Below are 19883 nucleotides of genomic sequence, written 5' to 3'. Positions count from 1 at the left end.
GCTTGGCTGGAGGGTTTGCAAATTGCAGGTGCCAAATTGCTCCAAGTCGATCGATTTTTGCAACGCATGACAGACGGCGGAGGACAACGCAGGCATGCCACTGGAGCGGAGTCTGGAGCAAGGCAGCAGCGAGGCTGTGAAGCGGGTGAAGCAGCGGCTCTCCGGGTTTGAGACAGAGGCTGGAAGGCGAAAGGTGCGTTTGCGACTGGCTGCGACTCTGCAACTCTGTACGCTGGAGGGGGGGGGGGGGCGGGTTTATTGCTACTGGCTGCGACTCTGTAACTCTGTACGCTGGAGGGGGGGGGGGCGGTTTATTGCTGATGGCTGCGCACGAGTGTTTGTGGGTGGGAAGCAAGCAATTCACAACAACCAGGAGTGAAGAAGCGTGCCGTGCAACCCAGCGTGCAACCCAGCGTGCAACCCACTCGCGAACCCAGCGTGCAACCCACTCATCAACACAGCGTGCAACCCAGCGTGCAACCCAGCGTGCAACCCAGCGTGCAACTCAGTGTGCAACCCAGCGTGCAACCCACTCATCAACACAGCGGGCAACCCACTCACCAACCCAGCGTGCAACCCAGTGTGCAACCCAGTGTGCAACCCAGTGCGCAACCCAGCCTGTCATCTCACACCACCACCACCACCACCACCACCACCACCACCACCACCACCACCTAAACTACTACCTCTGCCGGCTTGGTTTGGTTTGGTTTGCTACGGTAGGGCCTGGGGTTCCAGCCCAACGCAGGGGATGTGTTCATTGTGACCACGCCAAAGGCGGGAACCACATGGATGCAGCAGATCTGTCACCAACTGCGCTCACGAGGATCAATGGACTTTGAGGAGATTAGCGCCGTGGTGCCCTGGATCGAGCTTGCACATGACCTCGGCCAGGACCTGGAGGAGCCGCAGGTGGCCCAGCCGCGGTGTTTCAAGACCCACTGCTGGTACGACCACTGCCCCAAGGGCGGCAAGTACATTGTTGTTGTGCGCGACCCTGCGGACGTCGCGCTCTCCTTCTACAAGTTCTTTGAGGACTGGTTCTTCGAGCCGGGCGAGGTTGGCCTGGAGGAGTTTGTGCGCGAGTTCTGGCTTGCGCGCGGCGTGCCAGAGTCCGAGATGCAGAACGCAAGCTACTTCCACCACCTCATCTCCTGGTGGCAGCACGTGGGCCGCGACGACGTTCTCTGGGTCTTCTTCGAGGACATGAAGCAGGACCTGCGCTCTGTTGTGCAGCGCGTCGCCGCGTTTATGGGCATCCCCGATGCAGACGACGCCCTCATCGACAAGGTTGTGGAGCACTCCTCCTTTGAGTTTATGAAGGCGCACGAGGCCCAGTTTGATGAGCACCTGAGCAAGCTCCGGCGAAACGCCGCCTGTGGGTTGCCGCCGGACGCCGGGATGCGCCACGGCAAGATCAACCGCGGCGAGAGCGGCGCTGCAAAGAAGACGCTGCCTGCAGAGGTGCTGGCCGACATCCATGCCAAGTGGAAGCAAGTGGTCGCTCCAGTCGTTGGCTGTGACACATACGCCGCATTTCGTGACAAGGTGCACGCCCAGCAACAACAGCAACAGCAACAACAGCAAGCATAGCGTGCTGTGTGTTGTGTGTGTGTGTGTGTTGTGAGAGAAGTTTGTGTGTACATGTGTTGTGCGTTTGTGTGTCTGTGTGTGTGCATGTGTTGTGAGAGAGTTTGTGTACATGTGTTGTGTTGTGTGGCATCTCGCAGTGTCGCAGTGTCGCAGTGACGACGGCGAGGAACGGCGAATATTCACGAATAATAAACGACACTTTTCCGTGTTGTCCTGCTCACCAAGCGAGTACACTCACCTTGCGCTGCCAACGACCACCACAACAACAGCCGTCAGCGAGCAGCAGACGAGCCAGCCATGGGTGGTAAGTCGAAGCATAAGGACAAGGAGCGTGTGTGGTGGTCGTGGTGGTCGTGTGTAGTGGTAGTCGTGACATGCCAAAACAACAGCAACACAGAGAGGGAGAGGAGAAAGCAAAACAACACACACACACACACACAACAACAACAACAACAACAACAACAACAACAACGACGACGATTTGTGTGGATCGTGTGTATGTGCGTGAGTGATGTGGCTCGGGTTATGACCGAGAACCAACGTCCACGCAGCGCACACAACAACACTCAACGCACACACACACACACACACACACACACACACACACACACACACACACATGGACAAAGACAAGCACAAGCACACACACACACACACGCGCGCGCGCGCATGCACAGACGGACAGAAAGACATATTCATACATGCTCACACACACACACACATCATGCTGCCATGACACGCCCCCCCCCCCCTTTCCTCCATCCATATCCACGCACATGGCCATTGACGCCCGCCCACCTCCTTTTATGTGGTGCTGTCCTCTGGGACGACATACACACGCACGCACGCACACGTACATGCAAACTTACATACGCACGCACTTACACTCTCACGCATGCATACACAGACTTTGTGGAGAAGAAGCAGGCCCCGCGCCGTATCGGCGCCATGAAGCGCCGCAAGGTGCACGAGGTGAATGGCCACAAGTTCTGCGCCCGCTTCTTCCGCCAGCCAACCTTCTGCGCCCACTGCAAGGAGTTCATGTGGGGCCTGGGAAAGCAAGGCTACGAGTGCCTGAGTGAGTTTCGCAACGTGTGACGCTGCTCACGCACGTCTGCATGCAGATTTTGGTCCTTGGAATCCTCCTGCCTGAGTACCCACCTGTGTCAGCGAGTGCCTGCCTTACAGCAGTTCGCTCATTGCATGAATTTGCATCACCCTTGCCTTGTGCCTCTTCACCAAACCTTGATCCTCACCGCCCTTGCCGTCGTTCTGCTATCCACCCGCCCCTGTTATTATCCTGCTCTTCGAAGACTGCAAGCTGACTCTCCACAAGCGCTGCCATGAGAAGGTGCTCGCTGCGTGCCCCGGCGCTGATCACATGCAGGAGAGCATGCGCCAGAACAAGGAGGTATGCTTTCCGCGCATCTACGTTTGTTGCATGCTCCCTTCACCTCACACACACACACACACACACACACACACACACACACACACTGGCTCATGCATGTATTCTTCGCCGCCACCCATCCCCTGTCTTGGTACGTGCAAACAAACACGTGCAGCAATTGCAGCAGCGCTTCAACCTCAACATTCCGCACCGGTTCAAGCCCAAGACGTACAAGTCTCCAACCTTCTGCGACCACTGCGGCTCGCTGCTGTGGGGGCTCTACCACCAAGGCCTCCAGTGCGGATGTGAGTGTGGCCAAGCCACCATTGCAACCCTCCCTCCCTGCCTCCCCTATGTCCTAAACGTCTCATCGACCTGCGTCCGCAACCCCCCTCCTCTCCTCCGAATACTTTACTATCCACGTCACATGCACCACTCACCTCATTGTGTCAAACTCACCACTCGCATCAGCATGCCCGTTTTACCCTCTCACCGTGTCAAACCACCATCACCGCCACTCGCCCAATCCCCTTCCCGCTTGTCTTCGTACTTGTCTCCATTCGTCTTCATGCAGCGTGCAAGACGAACGTGCACCGCCGGTGTGCTGAGCACTGTCCAAACCTGTGCGGCCTTGACCAGAGCAAGTTTGCCTCGGAGCTCGCGAAGCTTGGCCTCACCGCCGAGCAGCTCAGCGGCAGGCGCAAGCCCACGTGCGTTCCACACTGTGTGTGTGTTTGTTTGTTTGTTGTGTTTGTTTGTTTGTTTGTTTGTTTGTTTGTTTGTTTGTTTGTTTGTTTGTTTGTTTGTTTGTTTGGAGCAACTGTACCCTCCGTTGTTATGGGTCTCTGTGGGGATTGTGTGTGGTGTGCTCATGCGATCTTGTCTTCGTGTTGACTGCGAGCAGCGAGGGCAAAGACACCGAAGCGCGCACGTCTGCGCCAACATCTGAACTCAAGAGCAGCAACGCCGTCGGCCCAGATGACTTTGAGTTCCTCAAGGTGCGCCGTGCCGTGCTGCGCGCGCGCGCGCGTGTGTGTGTGTGAAGGAGTGAGAGAGAGAGTGTGTGTGTGTGCCAGGTTTGTTTATCTCTCCGTCTCTCCGTCTCTCTGTGTCTCTGTCTGTCTGTCTCTACCGCTGTCTCGCTCCTTCTGTCTGTCTCTGTGCTTGTTTCATTACTTGACGACCGCTGTCGCTGTTTCCGGCTCGTGCAGGTGCTTGGCAAGGGCAGCTTCGGCAAGGTCATGCTTGCACGCGGAAAGAAGAGCAAGGGTATCTTTGCAGTCAAGGTACACGCGCAACTGCCCCGCATGCGCGCACGTTGGCGTGCTTGCATGGCCATCACGCCTCATTGGCCGCCGCGATGGCCACCACAGTGCTGCCTTCCCTCATTCTTACACGTGCGCACATGCACACATGTGCGCTTGCTCACACATAAACACATGTACAAACAAGTACACACATGCTCACACATGTACATGCTCACACACACCTGCATGAATACACCCTCCCCTCCCCTCGTCACTGTTGTGGCACCAGCTGCTGAAGAAGGACGTGCTGGTTGAAGATGATGATGTGGAGTGCGCCATTGCAGAGAAGCGTGTTCTCTCCCTCTCCCACCAGCACCCGTTCCTCACCTGCATGCATTGCTGCTTCCAAACAGCGGTGCGTGATGCGTGTCTGCGCGTGTGTGCGTACGTGCGTGCGTGTATACACGTGCACGCGATGCTGTTCTTTGACCATTCATGCCCTTGCCACCCATCACACTTGTTGGCCGCGCCCACACCTTTGCGTTGCGCCCCCCCCCCCATCATAGTCGCTGCTGACCGCCTGGTGCTCGTGCCATGGGTTTGTTGGATTGTTTACAGAGCAACTTGTTCTACGTCATGGAGTTTGTCAGTGGCGGTGATCTCCTCTTCCACATTCAACAGGTCCGCAGCACTCGTTTTTGTATCGACGGAACACGCTACTCTGCATCGTGTTATGTGCTGTGTCTCATGCTGCGTGTCATGGAACTGTTGTGAGCGTGGTGGCTCGGCCCGTTCCATTCAACATTTGTTCGTCTTAATCTCATCTCGCCCTCCTGCTGTCTAAACCAAATTGTTCATGTGTATATGCATGCGATGCGTGTGTGCGTGTGTGTTTGTGCATGTGCGTGTGCTTGTGTGTGTGTGTGCGTGCATGTGTGCAGTGCCGTCGCTTTCCTGAGGCGCGCGGGCGCTTCTACGCTGCGGAGATTGTCTGCGCACTCCTCTTCCTGCACAAGCGCAACATCGTGTACAGGGACTTGAAGCTCGACAATGTCATGCTTGATGCAGACGGCCACGTTAAGGTGCATGTTCGCGCGCGCGCGTGCGCGTGTGTGTTTGTTTACGTGCACCTATCCTTGTGCATGTGTGGATGCCCTTTTGCTTGTGTTGTGCGTCTTTGGTCTATTGCTGCCTGGTTGTGTGGCTAACGGCCCACACTGCAACGTTCCCTGCACCTGGGCTGCTGTCGCTTGCCAGGTGGCCGATTTCGGCATGTGCAAGGAGAACATTGTCGGAGACAAGCTTGCCACCACCTTCTGCGGCACCCCCGACTGTCAGTCACCTGTGTGTGTGTGTGCGTGTCTGTGCGTGTGTGTGTGTCTGAGTGTGTGTGTGTGTGTGTGTATGTGTCTGTGTGTCTGTACGCTTGCGTGTGAATCGGAGAGCCGTTTTCACCAATCAACGCTGCTCATGCACGTGCGCTGCGCTGCGTTGTGGCGCCTGTGTTTGTGCAGACATTGCGCCTGAGATTATCCAGGAGAAGCCCTATGGCCCCTCTGTCGACTGGTGGGCTCTCGGCGTCCTCATCTACGAAATGCTCGCGGGACAGGTAGCTGTGTGTGTGTGTATCTTGTGTTGTACTTTGGCTCTCTGCAGACGCAGTGTTCATGTGTGTGTGTGTGTGTGTGTTCGCTGCAATGGTCAGCTGCGCGTGCGTATGTGTTTGTGGCCGTTGACCTCGTTATGGTACCTCACGCGTCATTACGGCACCTCACGCGTCGTTGTGTGCATGTGTGCATGCGCTGCTGTCGTTGTCTTGCAGCCGCCGTTTGACGGCGCCACAGAGGAGGACCTGTTCATGTCGATTCAGTTCAACGAAGTGCTGTTCCCCGTCTGGCTGACCAAGGAGGCCGTCCAGCTCATCCGTGGCGTACGTCCACCACCATCACCACGACCACCATCCTCTGTTTCTCCTCGTTCTCCTCTGCCATTTTCATCAGCCTCGGCATGCTCTGTGCTTACAGGCACCTTAGCGAGCCGTGCAACACACACACACACACAGAGTCTTCCCTTGCACTCATTCGACTTGATGCCTGTTCATCTGCGTGCATGTGTGTGCATGTGTGTTTACATATGTGTGTGTGTGCGCACAGCTGCTTGAGAAGGATCGTGACTGCCGGCTTGGCTGCGGCCCCAAGGGAGAGAAGGACATCAAGGCCCATCCGTTCTTCCACCCCATCGACTGGGACAAGCTTGAGCGCCGCGAAATGGAGCCTCCATTCAAACCAAAGCTGGTGTGTGCAGTGCATAAGTGTGTGGGTGCGGGAAACAGAGTGGAAACAGAGGGGAAAGAGTGGGGAAAGAGTGGGGAAAGAGTGGGGAAAGAGTGGGGACCCACGAAGGCGGCCTGTAGGCCCGTTGTGTTTGTGTATTTTGTGTGTGTGTGTGTGTGTGTGTGTTTGTGTGTGTGTGTGTGTGTGTGTGTTCTTTTCTCTGTCCACTCACCCACCCATTCTCAAACACACACGTACACAACACACACACGTACACAACACACACGCACACAACACACACACACACACACAACACACACACACACACATACACGCTTCCTCGTGAGCAGAAGAGCCAGCTTGCGACGGACAACTTTGATGCGGAGTTCTTGAGCGAGAAGCCGGGCATCACGCCCGCAGATCCAAACCGCATCGCCTTGCTTGACCAGGCCGAGTTTGAAGGATTCACATACGTCGCCCCAACGTACAAATAAGGCCCACGCTTCTCGTCCACACACGTACCCATCCACGCCCAATGCTTTCTGCCACCTCTTCACATTCACCACTACGCCACCACCACGCCTTGCCTGAGAATGTGCTCCCTTCGCTCCTGGTGCTCCGATGAGCCGACATGACGGTGATTGCTGTTGTGTAACATGTGGTGCTCTGCCTGATGCTTCCTTCTCCCACAAACGCATGCACGCATGTTTGGTCTGTGGCTTTCGTGTTTTCCCCTCGCATCATTCATTAAACCGTCATCGCCACCGCTGGCATTGCATAACACTTGCACCCCCATATGCGCGGCACCCACCACAACCCATTCCTGGTCGTCACATCACATGACATGACGGGGCTGCTGTGCCATGCACGCACGCCACAGCCACACTGACCCACCATCACCGGCCCTTGTCAACACCCAACACGTGGAGCAGCACCTGCTCGACAATTGAGGGTTTTGTGCATCTTTCTTGTCAACTTGAAACACGCGGCACACAAAGTGCGCAAACGCGCACAACCAGCAAACAGTTACAGCAACAAGACAAACAAGACACGGCACACAAAAAGCAGGAGGGAGGACGTCTGTTGTGGGTGCATGTGTGTTTTCAGTGGTGCATCTTGCTCAAGGACAACATCAGATCAGGTTCACTGGTGCACACACGTGCGTGTGCGTGTGTACTTGCGCAGTATCATTTATCTCAAGTGCGCATCAAGGAGATTCCCATCAATGCTTGCGGCTGGCCAGTGGATTCGTGAGCAGCAGTGTGACATCGCATCCATCGACAGAACATCGTCATGGCGGACGCCAATCGACAACGAGCGCAGCAGGCGCAGCAACAACAACAGCAGGGGCAGCAGGGGCAGCAAGGGCAGCAAAGACAGCAAGGACAGCAACAGCAGCAGCAAGCACAGCAAGGGCAGCAGGCACAGCAGCAACAGCGAGGGCAACAGCAAGGGCAGCAAGCGGAGGAAGAGCAGCCTCCGCAGGATGAACGCAAGCATGAGCCCTCATGGCAGGCGCGCTTGGAGTGGTGGGAGACACACCTTCGACCAGCGACCGCCCCACAAGTCTACACGGAGTTCCCGCACACCGTCTCCGAGGTGAAAATGCGCGCGCAAAGCGCTCTCGACAGTACTGTGCGCCACCTCTGCTGATGATACACCGCGCACGGTTGCGCCACTCATGCTTGCGCCATATGCCATCTCTGCTGCACACTCACGCCTCTTGTCGATGCATGTTTGAACGGTGACCGGTCTCGCCAGGAAACAATGTTCACCGTCTACGACAAGCAGATCTCGCGCAGGTACATCCAGATGTTTGCGGAGCATTTGCAGGACCACGACCTTCTCCTTCTCACGGCGTTTGCCGTCTTCATCCACAAGGTGAGGCTCGAATGACCCTGTGTTATCCATTTGCCTGCTGGTACTGTCTTTTTGCTTGTATCCCAGCGTCTGTCTGCTGTCCCCGTCCTCTCCCTCCTTACACAGTCTCACACCCATTTCTTCATGCTTTCCCACTTCACACCACCTTCACACACACATGCACACACACACGCACACACACAAACAAACACGCACCGCCCCCAGCAAACCCGCGAGGATTGCTTTGTGGTCATGCACATGACGACGCCGCCCGACTTCTTGCCGGTCCTGATTCAGTTCAAGGTGCGGCACTCATGCCTTGCGTGTTTACCATGGCATGTCGACAAGGACATCCGTCGCAGTGTTTGCCAGTACTGCCTGTCACTACAAGCCCTGTCGATGGATCGCCTCGCACATGCTCAACCGCACTTGCGCGCTTCTCACACACGCACACACTCATGCCTGGTGCGAACTCACTGCTCTTCCCAACTAGCCGGACATGACGGTCCAGGAAGCAATGGACGCTGTCGCACGCGCCATGGCCAAGTCGGCAGAGGTGTGGCGCTCAGTGTGTGTGTGTGTGTGTGTGTGTGTGTGTGTGTGTGTGTGTGTGTGTGTGTGTGTGTGTGTGTGTGTGTCGACAGGAAGGCTTCCCGCCCAATGGCTGTTTGTGTTGATGTTGTCGACCGCAACCCATCTGCACTGTTGCAGCTCACAAACCAACGCCTCCCATACGCGGGTGTGCATGCGTGCGCGTTCTCCCGCACGTGACAGATGGAGGTTCCCATACAGGATCTGGTGGCCTACTTCGACTCAAAGGGCAAGGACGCCGGACGCCACTTCCGCAACCTCTGCAAGGTCCTCGTGGCACTCCCTGTACTTTCACACACATATGCACACACACACACACATGCACACACACTCAGGCCCAAGATGTGCACTCACGTTGACAGCATACATGGATGCAACACGTGAACAGTTGTGCATTGTCCCGCGCTTTCGGGAAGGCGTGGACCGCTTCAACTTGCTGCAACCGTCTCTCGCCTTCATCGCAATCTCTGATGTGAGCTGCCCTTGAGACACGCGTGCCAACCCTCTTCTCCACCTTGATGACACTCCCAGCGCACACCTGCGTCCTTGCAAACTCCGCCACCCGCGTTCCTCACATGTCCACGCCCCCCCAACTGCCTTGGCTGTGGTTGCTGCTCAGTGGCTCATGAGCCGGCGGCTGCCCCTCGACGTCCAGTCCCAGCGTCTCATCCCAAAGAAGCTCGGCATCAGCTTCCCAGCGGTGTGTTGCTTGTTTCCTTGTTTTGTGTTTGTATTTGTTTTGTTTTGATTTGGTTTGTTTTGGTTTGGTTTGGTTTGGTTTGGTTTGGTTTGGTTTGGTTTGGTTTGGTTTGGTTTGGTTGTTTGCATTTGCCAGATGCCACTGCTTGTCGGTGGCCGTTGACTTCTTCCCCTCACCGCCCGCCTTACCATTACGCTCCTGGTGCACACACACGCACGTGTGTGTGCGTGTGTGTGCGTGTTTGACTGCGCAGGATGCGTATCTCAGCCAGTCGAGTGAGTCTCTGCTCGAGCAGGTGATGCACACGTGGTACGCTTTGACCCTGCAGAGAGACACCAAGGTATGTCACGCTCATCGTTTCCCACGCATCGGCTGTTTTGTGTGTACATGTGTTTGAATATGAATGCTGACGTACATGCATATATGCACGTGTGATGGCGGGCTGCATATTCTCCTTTTGCTTACACACCTGCGCCATGTGTGTGTGTGTGTGTGTGTGTGTGTGTGTGTGTTCTCGTGAACGTGCCGCTTGCGTTACAGCTTGTTGATTTTTCGCTGGTGGACGGTGACGTCGAGAGCAAGTCGGACACGGCTAAGCAGCAGCCGAACCCAAAACTGCCACTCGACGATACGTGGCATGGCTCAGCTTTTGTACGGTCACCTTCAGTCACACATATCGACACACATCTGTCTTTGTATCTTTGTGTGCATGCATGCACGACTACCCGTTGTCGTTCGTTGTGATTGTCCACACACACACACACACACACACACACACACACACACACACACACACACACACACACACACACACACACACACACACACACACACACATTTCGTGTTGACTTCATCTTCAAATTGTTAACACTCGTGCCTTGTTTGTGTCCCCGTCGCACTGCACCTGCTGTGCGGTTTTCTTGGCTGTAGTCATACCTGGAGAAGCACGCTGCCGTTACGCCTGACAAGCCCCTGATCTTCTACAACGGCGAGACACACACGTACAAGGTGTCGTCATGGGTCTTTGACCTTGATGACTCACCGTGGATGTTGCGTTGGCTGTGTGTTCCTCTCCCCGCTCCCCTCTCACATCACTGCATGCGATGATGTGGACACGGCAGGCCATCGACAGTGTGAGCAACCGCCTTGCAAACCTGCTCATCTCGAAGAACATTGGCAAAGGCGATGTTGTCGCGCTCTTTGCACACCGCTGCCCAACCCTCGTCGTTGGCATGATGGGTGTTCTCAAGGTGCGCCCTATCACCATGCCCAGTCATATGCAACATGCACACACATCCACATGCATATGCAAACACGCTTCACACGTGCACACGTACGGCTGTTGTTATTCAAGCAAGCATGCTTGCAATTATCATCGCCCATGTGCTCAACCGCAGTCACAACACCTCACGTGTGTGTGTGTGTGTGTGTGTGTGTGTGTGTGTGTGTGTGTGTGTGTGTGTGTGCTTATGTCGCCCCTGTGCCATTGCAGAGCGGCGCGACCCTGACCATCGTCGACCCGTCGTACCCGGCCACTCGCCAGGTTTGTCTGGCCACCAGCGCACCTGCCCATGCACACCTGCATGTCCCCCTGCATCGTTATGTTTTGTAGCTGTCGTTGCGCATGTGCTGACGGTATGGGGAGGTGGCGCCCACCGCATGCAGATGACGTATCTCGACGTGGCCCGGCCGCGCGCCATTGTCATCATCAGCGCCGCCGGCCAGCTCGGCCCAGAGGTATGCACGCCCTTGCACCCGCACACACCACACGCAACAAGACACAGGCACACACACAGGCACACACACACACATGTCGCATGGCTGTGACTGCACGTTACCATGATTGTGAAGCCGCTCACTGCCTTCACGCCTGGTGTACGCTCACGACAGGTGCAGAAGTACATTGAAGAGAAGTTGGACATTCAGCTGCAGCACACTCTCCTTCCTCCTAGCGGTGGGTCGTACATACCTGTGTGTGCTTGTAAGTGTGTGCTTGTAAGTGTGTATTTGTTTGTGTGTGTGTTTGTGTTTGTGTGTGTGTTTGGACTCGGGTGACTTTCTCTTCGCGCTTGTTTCGTGCATGTCAAGCTCGTGAGTCACTGTACACACGCAGGACATTCCCATCTTCCACGTTCGTGACTCACTTTACCACCCCATTTCAAATTGGGCAGAGCTTGGAGGCCTCGCGGATGTGTCTGATGAGTCCCCGGGAGTGGAAGTTCAGCCCGATGACATTGCCACGCTCTCATTCACGTCCGGCAGGTAAAACCGCACACACACACACACACATGCATACTTGTGAACATGTACAGCTGTTGTTGGACTTGAGTGTACCCGCATCTCACATCCCTTGTGTATATGTGATGTGTGTGTGTGTTCGTCCACCACTAGCACTGGAAAGCCCAAAGGCGTGCGTGGGCGCCACGTGTCACTGACACACTTCTACCCGTGGATGGGCCAGGAGTTTAAGCTGTCTGCCGATGACAGGTATGCTGCTGCCTTTGTCGACACCCCGCCCCACCCAGTTCTTGTGGTGGTCCTGCACTGATCAGCCCATTGCCGCCAACGCCGTCGTTGTCACTGCTGCCGTCTCATTGCGCAGTTTCCGTTTGTATCCACACTCACCGCGGTTGATGCTGCTTCTGCTGTTGCCACTCCTTCAACCCCTACATCTGCTGCCGCTACTGCAATTGCCCGCGGCCATGCTCTGCAGGTTTACGATGCTGTCTGGGATTGCGCACGACCCAATCCAGCGCGATGTCTTCACCCCAATCTTCTTTGGCGCTTCCATCCACATCCCACACGGTCTCAGAACGAGCGAAATGCGAGAGAGACAGGCACAGAAAGAGAGAGAGTGTGTGTGTGTGTGTGTGCGCGCGCGTGTGTGTCTGTTTGAATGGAAGTGCGGATGTTGTCCAGGCACATAGGCACTGCTAAGCTCACATGTGCTGGATCTGCTCTTATCTGCACACTTTCACACATTCTCACCCATCTACATCCCCCACACTCACACGCACACGCACACACGCGAATTACTGGCGACAGCGGACGACATTGGCAATCCCGGCGCGCTTGCGGAGTGGGCAGTGAAGAGCGCAGTGACCGTGATGCACCTGACGCCGGCCATGGGGCAGCTGCTGATGGCAAATGCTTTTGTCCGCATGCAGGACTTGCGACGCGTCTTCTTTGTCGGCGACATCCTCACCAAGTGCGTGGCTGTTGTTGTTGTTGTTGTTGTTGTTGTTGTTGTTGTTGTTGTTGTTGTTGTTTAAGTAGTAGTTGTTGTTGTTGTTGTTGATGTTGTTGATGTTGTTTTGTTGTTTCTCCTCCTCCTCCTCCCCCTCCTCCTCCTCCTCCTCCCCCCCCTCCCTCCTCCTCCTCCTCCTCCTCCTCCTCCCTCCTCTTCTCGCACGCCTTGCTGCGGGACACACACCCCTGCTCTGCTCACTGCATATTCACCCTGCGTGTTGCCGCCCCGCCCACCCCCCCCCGCAACCTTTTGCAAGGCGAGATGCGCTGCGGCTGAAGCAACTTGCGCCAGAGTGTTGGATTGTCAACATGTACGGCACAACAGAGACGCAGCGTGCTGTCTCGTACAAGGTACGGTCATGTGCTCCCCGTTGCTTGGTGCCTACCGCTTGGTGTGCATGCATGTGTACGTGTGCTATTGTGCATGCCGCTCCTCATGTTTCGCACTTTGTACGATCCGCAGTGCCTGCGAGAATTTGCTGATATCCAGCGCGAGAAGGACGTAAGTATTGACTTGGGAAACAATCCCTGACTTTGCCGCCTTTGCTTTGGCCTTTGCTCTCGTGACCCTGCCTCTGAGCCATGTATGAAGCGACGAATGCTTCCTCGCCGCTTTCGTGTACCTTCGAGAACTACCAACACTGTTCGCTCATACATGCCATCTGGCTTTGCTCCCGTGCCCCACCTCCACTCGGTTTTGCTCATGCTCCTTCTTGCCAATGCACAGATTGTTTCGGCTGGTGTCGGCATGAAAGACGTTGAGCTGTTGGGTGCGTTGTTGCCCCACTTGACACTTCTGATGCCGGTTCCTCCCAGCCGTGCTGATCACACACACACACACACACACACACAGAGCACACACACACGCGCACGCACACACACACGCACACACACACCACGCACGCAGGCAGGCACGCACACTCTGTGTAGCCACACATTGCCGGATGCTCACTGCGCGCCACTTGCTGTTGATGTGTATACAGTGCTGGATGAGAACATGCGCGTGTGCGCTGTTGGCCAGCTCGGGGAGCTGTATGTGCGCTCGCCCCACCTCAGCGCAGGCTACCTTGGCCTCCCAGAGGAAACAAACAAGAAGTTCATCGTAAACCCGGTTCGACAGGCACTGTTTGTGTCGCCGCGCTGTCATGCCTTGGACGCACACATCCACAGTACATTTGTACCCACAGCACCTATCCTCCACGAGCGCTCTCTCATGCAATGTGTTCCCTCACTCAATTCTCGCACACGTGCGTGCGTGTGTGCATGTTTGGGTGGGCAGTTTACGAACAACACGCGGGACCGGCTGTACCGCACGGGGGATCTCGGGCGCTTCCATGGCGACATGTCTGTGGAGTGCATTGGCCGCGCCGACGACCAGATCAAGATTCGCGGTTTCAGGATTGAGCTGGGAGAGATTGACAGCCACCTCAGCCGCCACCCGCACGTGAGCCGCTTGCCGCTTTGCCCTGTTGGTGGTGGTGTCCATGGTGTGCGCGGTGGTGGTGGTGGTGGTGTTGTTGCTGCTTTGTCGATGCGCCTGCGCACATGTATCGTGTACTGGACCTCACGGCAGTGTGGCTTTGCGTTGTGGACTTGCTTCCGTGTCCACGCTGCTCTGGGTAACAGGTCCGCGAGAACAAGACGCTTGTTATGCGTGATCGGAACGAGGAGAAGCAGATTGTCGCGTTCTTCGTCCCACACGTGCGCTGACTCGCACACTGCGTACTCTTGACTTGCACACTGGGAGTTCTAACATACACATTATGTGCTCGCTTGGGCACATCCCTTGTTGCGCTCCACTGAACAACCACCCCTTGGCTTTGTCCCTTACCATGGTTTGGCGCACTCATGTCTGCACACACTCACACGGCCAACTTTTCTGCCGTATCATTCCTGCTGTTCCCGTTTGTCTCTGTCAGGAGAGCGGAGAGTATGACATTACCTCGATCCGCGAGCACATGAAGAAGCACGTGCCAGGCTACGCCGTGCCCTCTGGTTGGTCGCCACATTTTATAATTTTTTTCTTCCTCTTCCTTTGCTAGCATGCCTCAGCCATGATTCGCAGCTAACTCTTGTGTGTGTGCGTGTGTGTGTCTGTGTGTGTGTGCGTGTGTGTGTGTCTGTGTGTCTGTGTGTGCGTGTGCGTGTGCGTGTCTGTGTGCTTTCCCCTCCCCTGAATTGCAGTGTTTTATCCGCTGAAGATGATGCCGCTGACGCCAAACGGCAAAGTCGACAAGTCGCGTCTGCCTTTCCCAGACTCGGCCATCATCCTTCTCAACAGAACCAATAAGGAGGTCCGTGCGCCGCATGCGGGTTTGCCACTTGCGGGGCGGCAGCGCTTGTATCAACACCTGCACACGTACACATGTCGCTTTGAACCTTGCGGTCTCTTGTTTTGAATGCACACACAGCGATGATCTGTCGTCCTGCTTTGGATGCCAACACTCCCGCTCAAACGCTTTCGCTGACGCAATTGCACTGCGTACACCACCGCGTGCCCATTCATTTGTTCATTCCACAGGCTGCACTTGACCGCGAACTGACGGAGACGGAGCAGAAGATCAAGGACGTGTTCGCCATGCACCTCGGTGGGCACGCACACACACACACACGCACACACAACAAGGCCGTGTGACTGACATGGAAGTGCCCCACGTCCTGTTTGTGTTGCTCATGGTGCTTGTGCTGACGTCTGGCAACCATGCTGACATGCCAGTGTTCTGCCATTCTTACGCCCCGCACCATTTCATCATCAACACCACAACACACCACAGATGGCCCAATTGGCCTTGATGACAACTTCTTTGACATTGGCGGGCACTCTATCCTCGCCACCATCGTCACATTCAAGCTGCGAACGGCCCTGTTTCAGGTGTGCATGTGCGCGTGCGTACACCAATCACCTTCGTGTCGTTGCTGCTCTGGCTCCCTTGGTCACTCATCACTCCAAACACGGATGTATTGGATGTGCATCTCATCATCTGCCCTGGTTCTTGTTGACGTTGTTCATCACTACATGCACAGGAGTTGCCAATCAATGTCTTGTACAAGTACCCGACAATCAGATCGCTCGCCACCGTTGTTACGGTAATACATACACACATGTGCTCTTAGTCCCCGCGCGCAACTGCATTTCACCTGTGAGCGCTGATGTCCCACTTGCGCGCACACACCCACTCGTCAGTAGCCGTTTCCACCTAACTGGGGTTGTTTTTGTGCCGTTGTTGTGCATTGCAGGAATTGAACACGAACGAAAGCACCATGTCGCCGCATTCGCGCGACCATCACGAGACGCTTGATCTGGAGGCAGAGACGGCGTTGGATCCACGCATCAACGGATCCGGGAAAAGCGTTCGCCAGAATGTCATCGGCAAGAACGTCTTGCTCACTGGCGCAACGGTACGTCACACACACACACACATGCACATGTGCACGCGGGTTGTGCAGTTTCACCTTGTCACAACACAGCAGCAGCCCTTGCTCACAGTGTCATCCATGTGTTGCGGTGATGCCACAGGGGTTCCTCGGAGCGCACCTGCTGCATGATCTGCTTGCAGCGACGGAGCCCAAAGGCGGACGCGTCATCTGTCTCGTTCGCGCACAGAACGAGGAGCACGGCCTGCACCGCATCGTTGCCAGCCTCAAGTACGTCATGACACACGCACACATACACACAAGCGCATACACCAGCGCGCGCACACACACACTCACACGCACACACGAGCATTTCGGCCGCTGTGAGATAAAGCTGTTTACTTCATCAATTTCTTTTATCCTCACCAGTTCTTTATTCTCACGCACCCGCCGTGCTGCTGTTGCCGTGCGTGTCATGTTCTGTTGCGTGTAGGGCGTACGCGCTCTATGATGTGTCGCTGCTGAGCCGCATCATTGTGCTGGTGGGCGACTTGGGACAGGAAAACTTTGGCTTGACCCCAGAGGCCTTTGAGAAGCTCGCGTCGGAGATTACCTGCATCTTCCACAACGGTATGCGCGCGTGTGTGTATGTTTGTTTGTGTACGTGATCAAAAGAAAGCGATCGGCATGCACCTCGCACCCTCGCTGTTCGTACTTACTGCCACCGTGTTATGTATGCATGTGTGTGTGATCAACGTTCGATGCTGGGCGATTGTTTGGCTGTTTTTGCTGTTTGCTGCGTCTCCATGAATCTCTTCAGCTCATGGTACTTGCCGGTTGCTTGCTTGTTGTGTTTGATGCGCAGGCGCGATGGTCCACTGGGTGTACCCATACTCCAAGCTCAAGGCCGCCAACGTACAGGGCACATCGGAGATTCTTCGCCTCGCCTGCATCGGTGTGTGTGTGTCTGTCTGTCTGTCTGTCTGTCTGTCTGTCTGTCTGTCTGTCTGTCTGTCTGTCTGTGAGTTCTTGCCTTTTGGCTTTGTTGTGTTGTTAGGCTTGACATCATGAGTCGTTGTTGATCCCTACCATGTCTGGTCTTTGCATGATGACGGGCGCACAGGCGAAGAGCTGATCAAGGTCATCTTTGTGTCGTCGACGTCGGTGTATGACTCGTAAGTCAAAGCACGCGGCGTCTTCCTTTCGCTCTTTACGCATTCCTTGCGTGCACCGCCTACATTCACGGACACCCAGCCCTCTCTGTCCATCCCTTCCCCTTTCTTCCCCTTCTCCTTTCTTCCCTTCCCTTTTCCTCCCTTTTCTCCCTTTTCTCCCCTTTCTCCCCTTCTCCTTTCTTGCCCTTGCCAACCTTTCTTCCTTCTTTTTCATTTTCGCCTTTGCTATGCCTATCTAACTCATTCCATTCCCTTGCATCCCCCTGCTGTTTATCTGCCTGCATGCTCGTGTGCAAACGTGCGGCAGGCCCACGTACATGCAAATGCGCGTTGTAAGCGAGGACGCGCCGCTTATCGCTGGCGATGAACTGACCACGGGCTACGGTACGTGCTCACTCGAATGTGTGCGGTGCTTCCAAGAAGAGTGTATTTCGGGGAGGTGTGGGTGTATATATCATCCATGCTCGATGCAGCAAAGTCTTATTTTCGGCTTGCACTCGCTCACACACCCATACACGCTCACACGCACACACACATGCGCTGATTTTGATTCTCACTGCGTGTGGTGGCATGACAGCGCAATCCAAATGGGTTGCGGAGAAGCTGTGCGAGAAAGCACGTGCGAGGAACATTCCTGTCACCGTCTTCCGCCCAGGATACATTTTCGGCAACTCCTCGTACGTTGCTCAGCACCTGCTGTTGCTTGCTGCTGTTGTTGTTGTGCTGCTGTTGCTTGCTGCTGCTGCTGCTGTTGTTGTGGTTGTTGTTGTGACTGGTGTTTCTCACAATTACACGCGCATACACACACAACATTACACATGCACACACGCACGAGCAGGACCGGTGTGATGAATCTGGACGACTACCTTGTTCGCTTCTTGAAAGCGTGTGTTGAGGTTGGCTCGCACCCGGCGATCCACAGCCGCATCAACATGCACTGCGTTGACTTTGTGTCTCGCACCATTGTTGAGGTGGGCTGGAACACGGAGCCAATGGGAGCCTGCTTCAACTTCTGGACACCAGACACCATTCCCACCTACAGGACACTCGGCTTTGCGTTGCGAAGCAATGGCTTTGATGTCGTCGAAAAGGTGCGGCGTGCAGTTGTGAACGAACGCTCTGCCATTTCGGCCACGCTGTGTAAGTGGCATGACACGCCACCGCTATGCATTGCCATGCTGCTGTTGGAAGACGGCACTTTCGTTTGGCTCACGCGGCTGTGCTGTCGGGGTGGTTGTGTGTTGTGGACGTGCAGCCGTATCGCACCTGGAGTGAAGACGTCTACAAGCGCGCTGTTGAGCAGGGGGACAAGAGCTTCTCCTTGTTTCCGCTCTTGCATTTCGTCCTTGACGACCTTCCCACCCGCTCGCAGCCGGCCACCCTCTCCTGGTAAGCACCTTGACACTCTGTGTGGGTGTGATGTATGTGTGTGTATGTGTATGTGTAGGCTTGCTGGGTTGAATGTACATGTTTGTGAGCACGCCACTTGTATGTAGCGTGCCTCCCTCTTTTTTTCGATGATGTTCCGGCGCAACAGCCCGTCGTGATCACCACCCTGTCCTCCCTTACATTCTCCTCCACATGCACGCATTTGAAACGTACCCAGTGCAAATCTGGAGAGTGCACTGAAGAAAGTCAGCGAGATTTCGCACACAGACCCAGAAATCCCCGTCACCATGACCTCCTTCGACAAATTCGTCGGATTCCTGGTGAGTGTGTGTGTGTGTGTGTGTGTGTGTGTGTGTGTGTGTGTGTGTGTGTGTGTGTGTGTGTGTGTGTGTCCGTCTAATTTCCTGCATGCTCTGTGTTGTGTGGTATGCACTTCTACTCACGTCACGACACCACATGCCCTCGTGTACGATTGGTGATGTTTATTTCAGATCCACGTGAACTACCTCCCCCGCTTGCATCCAGATCGCTACACAGGGGTGAACCTTCCATCATACGCCCAAGGCATGGTTAGGGCTGACACACATTCGATGTAGGCGCCTGAGCGACGTGCTGTCTTCGACACACACGCACACACACACACACACACACATACACACACACGGGGATAAAACAACACACGAAAAACAACAACAACAACAGCAGCAACAACAACAACAACAACAACAACAACAACAACACACACACGCGCGCGCGCGCGCAATCTCTCCGTTACGTGGTCGTCTTCTTCTTGTTCTTCTTTTGTTCTGTTCTCTCACTCGTTCATGCCGCGTGTGACACCTGTCACCCGTCTCCACCATGATCTGAGTTGATGCTGTCGGTGTTGCCTGGTGTCCTGGTTTTCCATCCATAAACGGTCCCTGAGTCTCTCGCATGCGAGCTGTAGTGTGTGTGTGTGTGTGTGTGTGTGTGTGTGTGTGTGTGTGTGTGTGTGTGTGTAAAAGTTCACATGTGTGTTTGGGGGAGGGAGATTTATTCCATCACTTGCTGCGGTTATCGGAT

The 19883-nt window shown here is 55.2% G+C and overlaps 3 protein-coding genes across 3 annotated transcripts; all 3 read left to right on the top strand.

Moving 5' to 3' along the window:
• Positions 1–32: 32 nt before the first annotated feature.
• Positions 33–1801, top strand: PTSG_11596 (uncharacterized protein). Its single transcript, XM_004998991.1, has 2 exons — positions 33–193; positions 724–1801. The coding sequence occupies exons 1-2, from the start codon at positions 95–97 to the stop codon at positions 1591–1593; spliced, it is 969 nt and encodes a 322-aa protein (XP_004999048.1). The 5' UTR covers positions 33–94; the 3' UTR covers positions 1594–1801.
• Positions 1800–7273, top strand: PTSG_11595 (AGC/PKC/ETA protein kinase). Its single transcript, XM_004998990.1, has 15 exons — positions 1800–1897; positions 2501–2671; positions 2907–3004; positions 3159–3288; positions 3558–3693; positions 3888–3981; positions 4195–4269; positions 4520–4645; positions 4849–4911; positions 5172–5312; positions 5488–5563; positions 5745–5839; positions 6053–6160; positions 6384–6524; positions 6854–7273. Exons 1-15 carry the CDS (start codon positions 1891–1893, stop codon positions 6995–6997), a joined length of 1605 nt encoding a protein of 534 aa, XP_004999047.1. The 5' UTR covers positions 1800–1890; the 3' UTR covers positions 6998–7273.
• A 238-nt stretch (positions 7274–7511) lies between these two features.
• Positions 7512–19550, top strand: PTSG_11594 (uncharacterized protein). The gene is made up of 40 exons (XM_004998989.1): positions 7512–8102; positions 8265–8384; positions 8589–8666; positions 8857–8919; positions 9138–9221; positions 9343–9426; positions 9574–9654; positions 9908–9994; positions 10195–10305; positions 10585–10662; positions 10776–10904; positions 11147–11197; positions 11320–11391; positions 11545–11608; positions 11826–11916; positions 12046–12141; positions 12368–12459; positions 12700–12862; positions 13161–13254; positions 13367–13405; positions 13631–13673; positions 13887–14014; positions 14183–14347; positions 14530–14604; positions 14823–14898; positions 15088–15197; positions 15425–15491; positions 15678–15775; positions 15928–15990; positions 16141–16302; positions 16421–16548; positions 16751–16887; positions 17123–17212; positions 17381–17432; positions 17740–17816; positions 18010–18109; positions 18271–18523; positions 18688–18821; positions 19039–19141; positions 19313–19550. The coding sequence occupies exons 1-40, from the start codon at positions 7797–7799 to the stop codon at positions 19415–19417; spliced, it is 4149 nt and encodes a 1382-aa protein (XP_004999046.1). The 5' UTR covers positions 7512–7796; the 3' UTR covers positions 19418–19550.
• Positions 19551–19883: the final 333 nt, after the last annotated feature.

Source organism: Salpingoeca rosetta (assembly GCF_000188695.1).
Source record: "Salpingoeca rosetta unplaced genomic scaffold supercont1.1, whole genome shotgun sequence".
Lineage (NCBI taxonomy): Eukaryota > Choanoflagellata > Craspedida > Salpingoecidae > Salpingoeca > Salpingoeca rosetta.
This window is presented reverse-complemented; position numbering and strand designations above follow the sequence as displayed.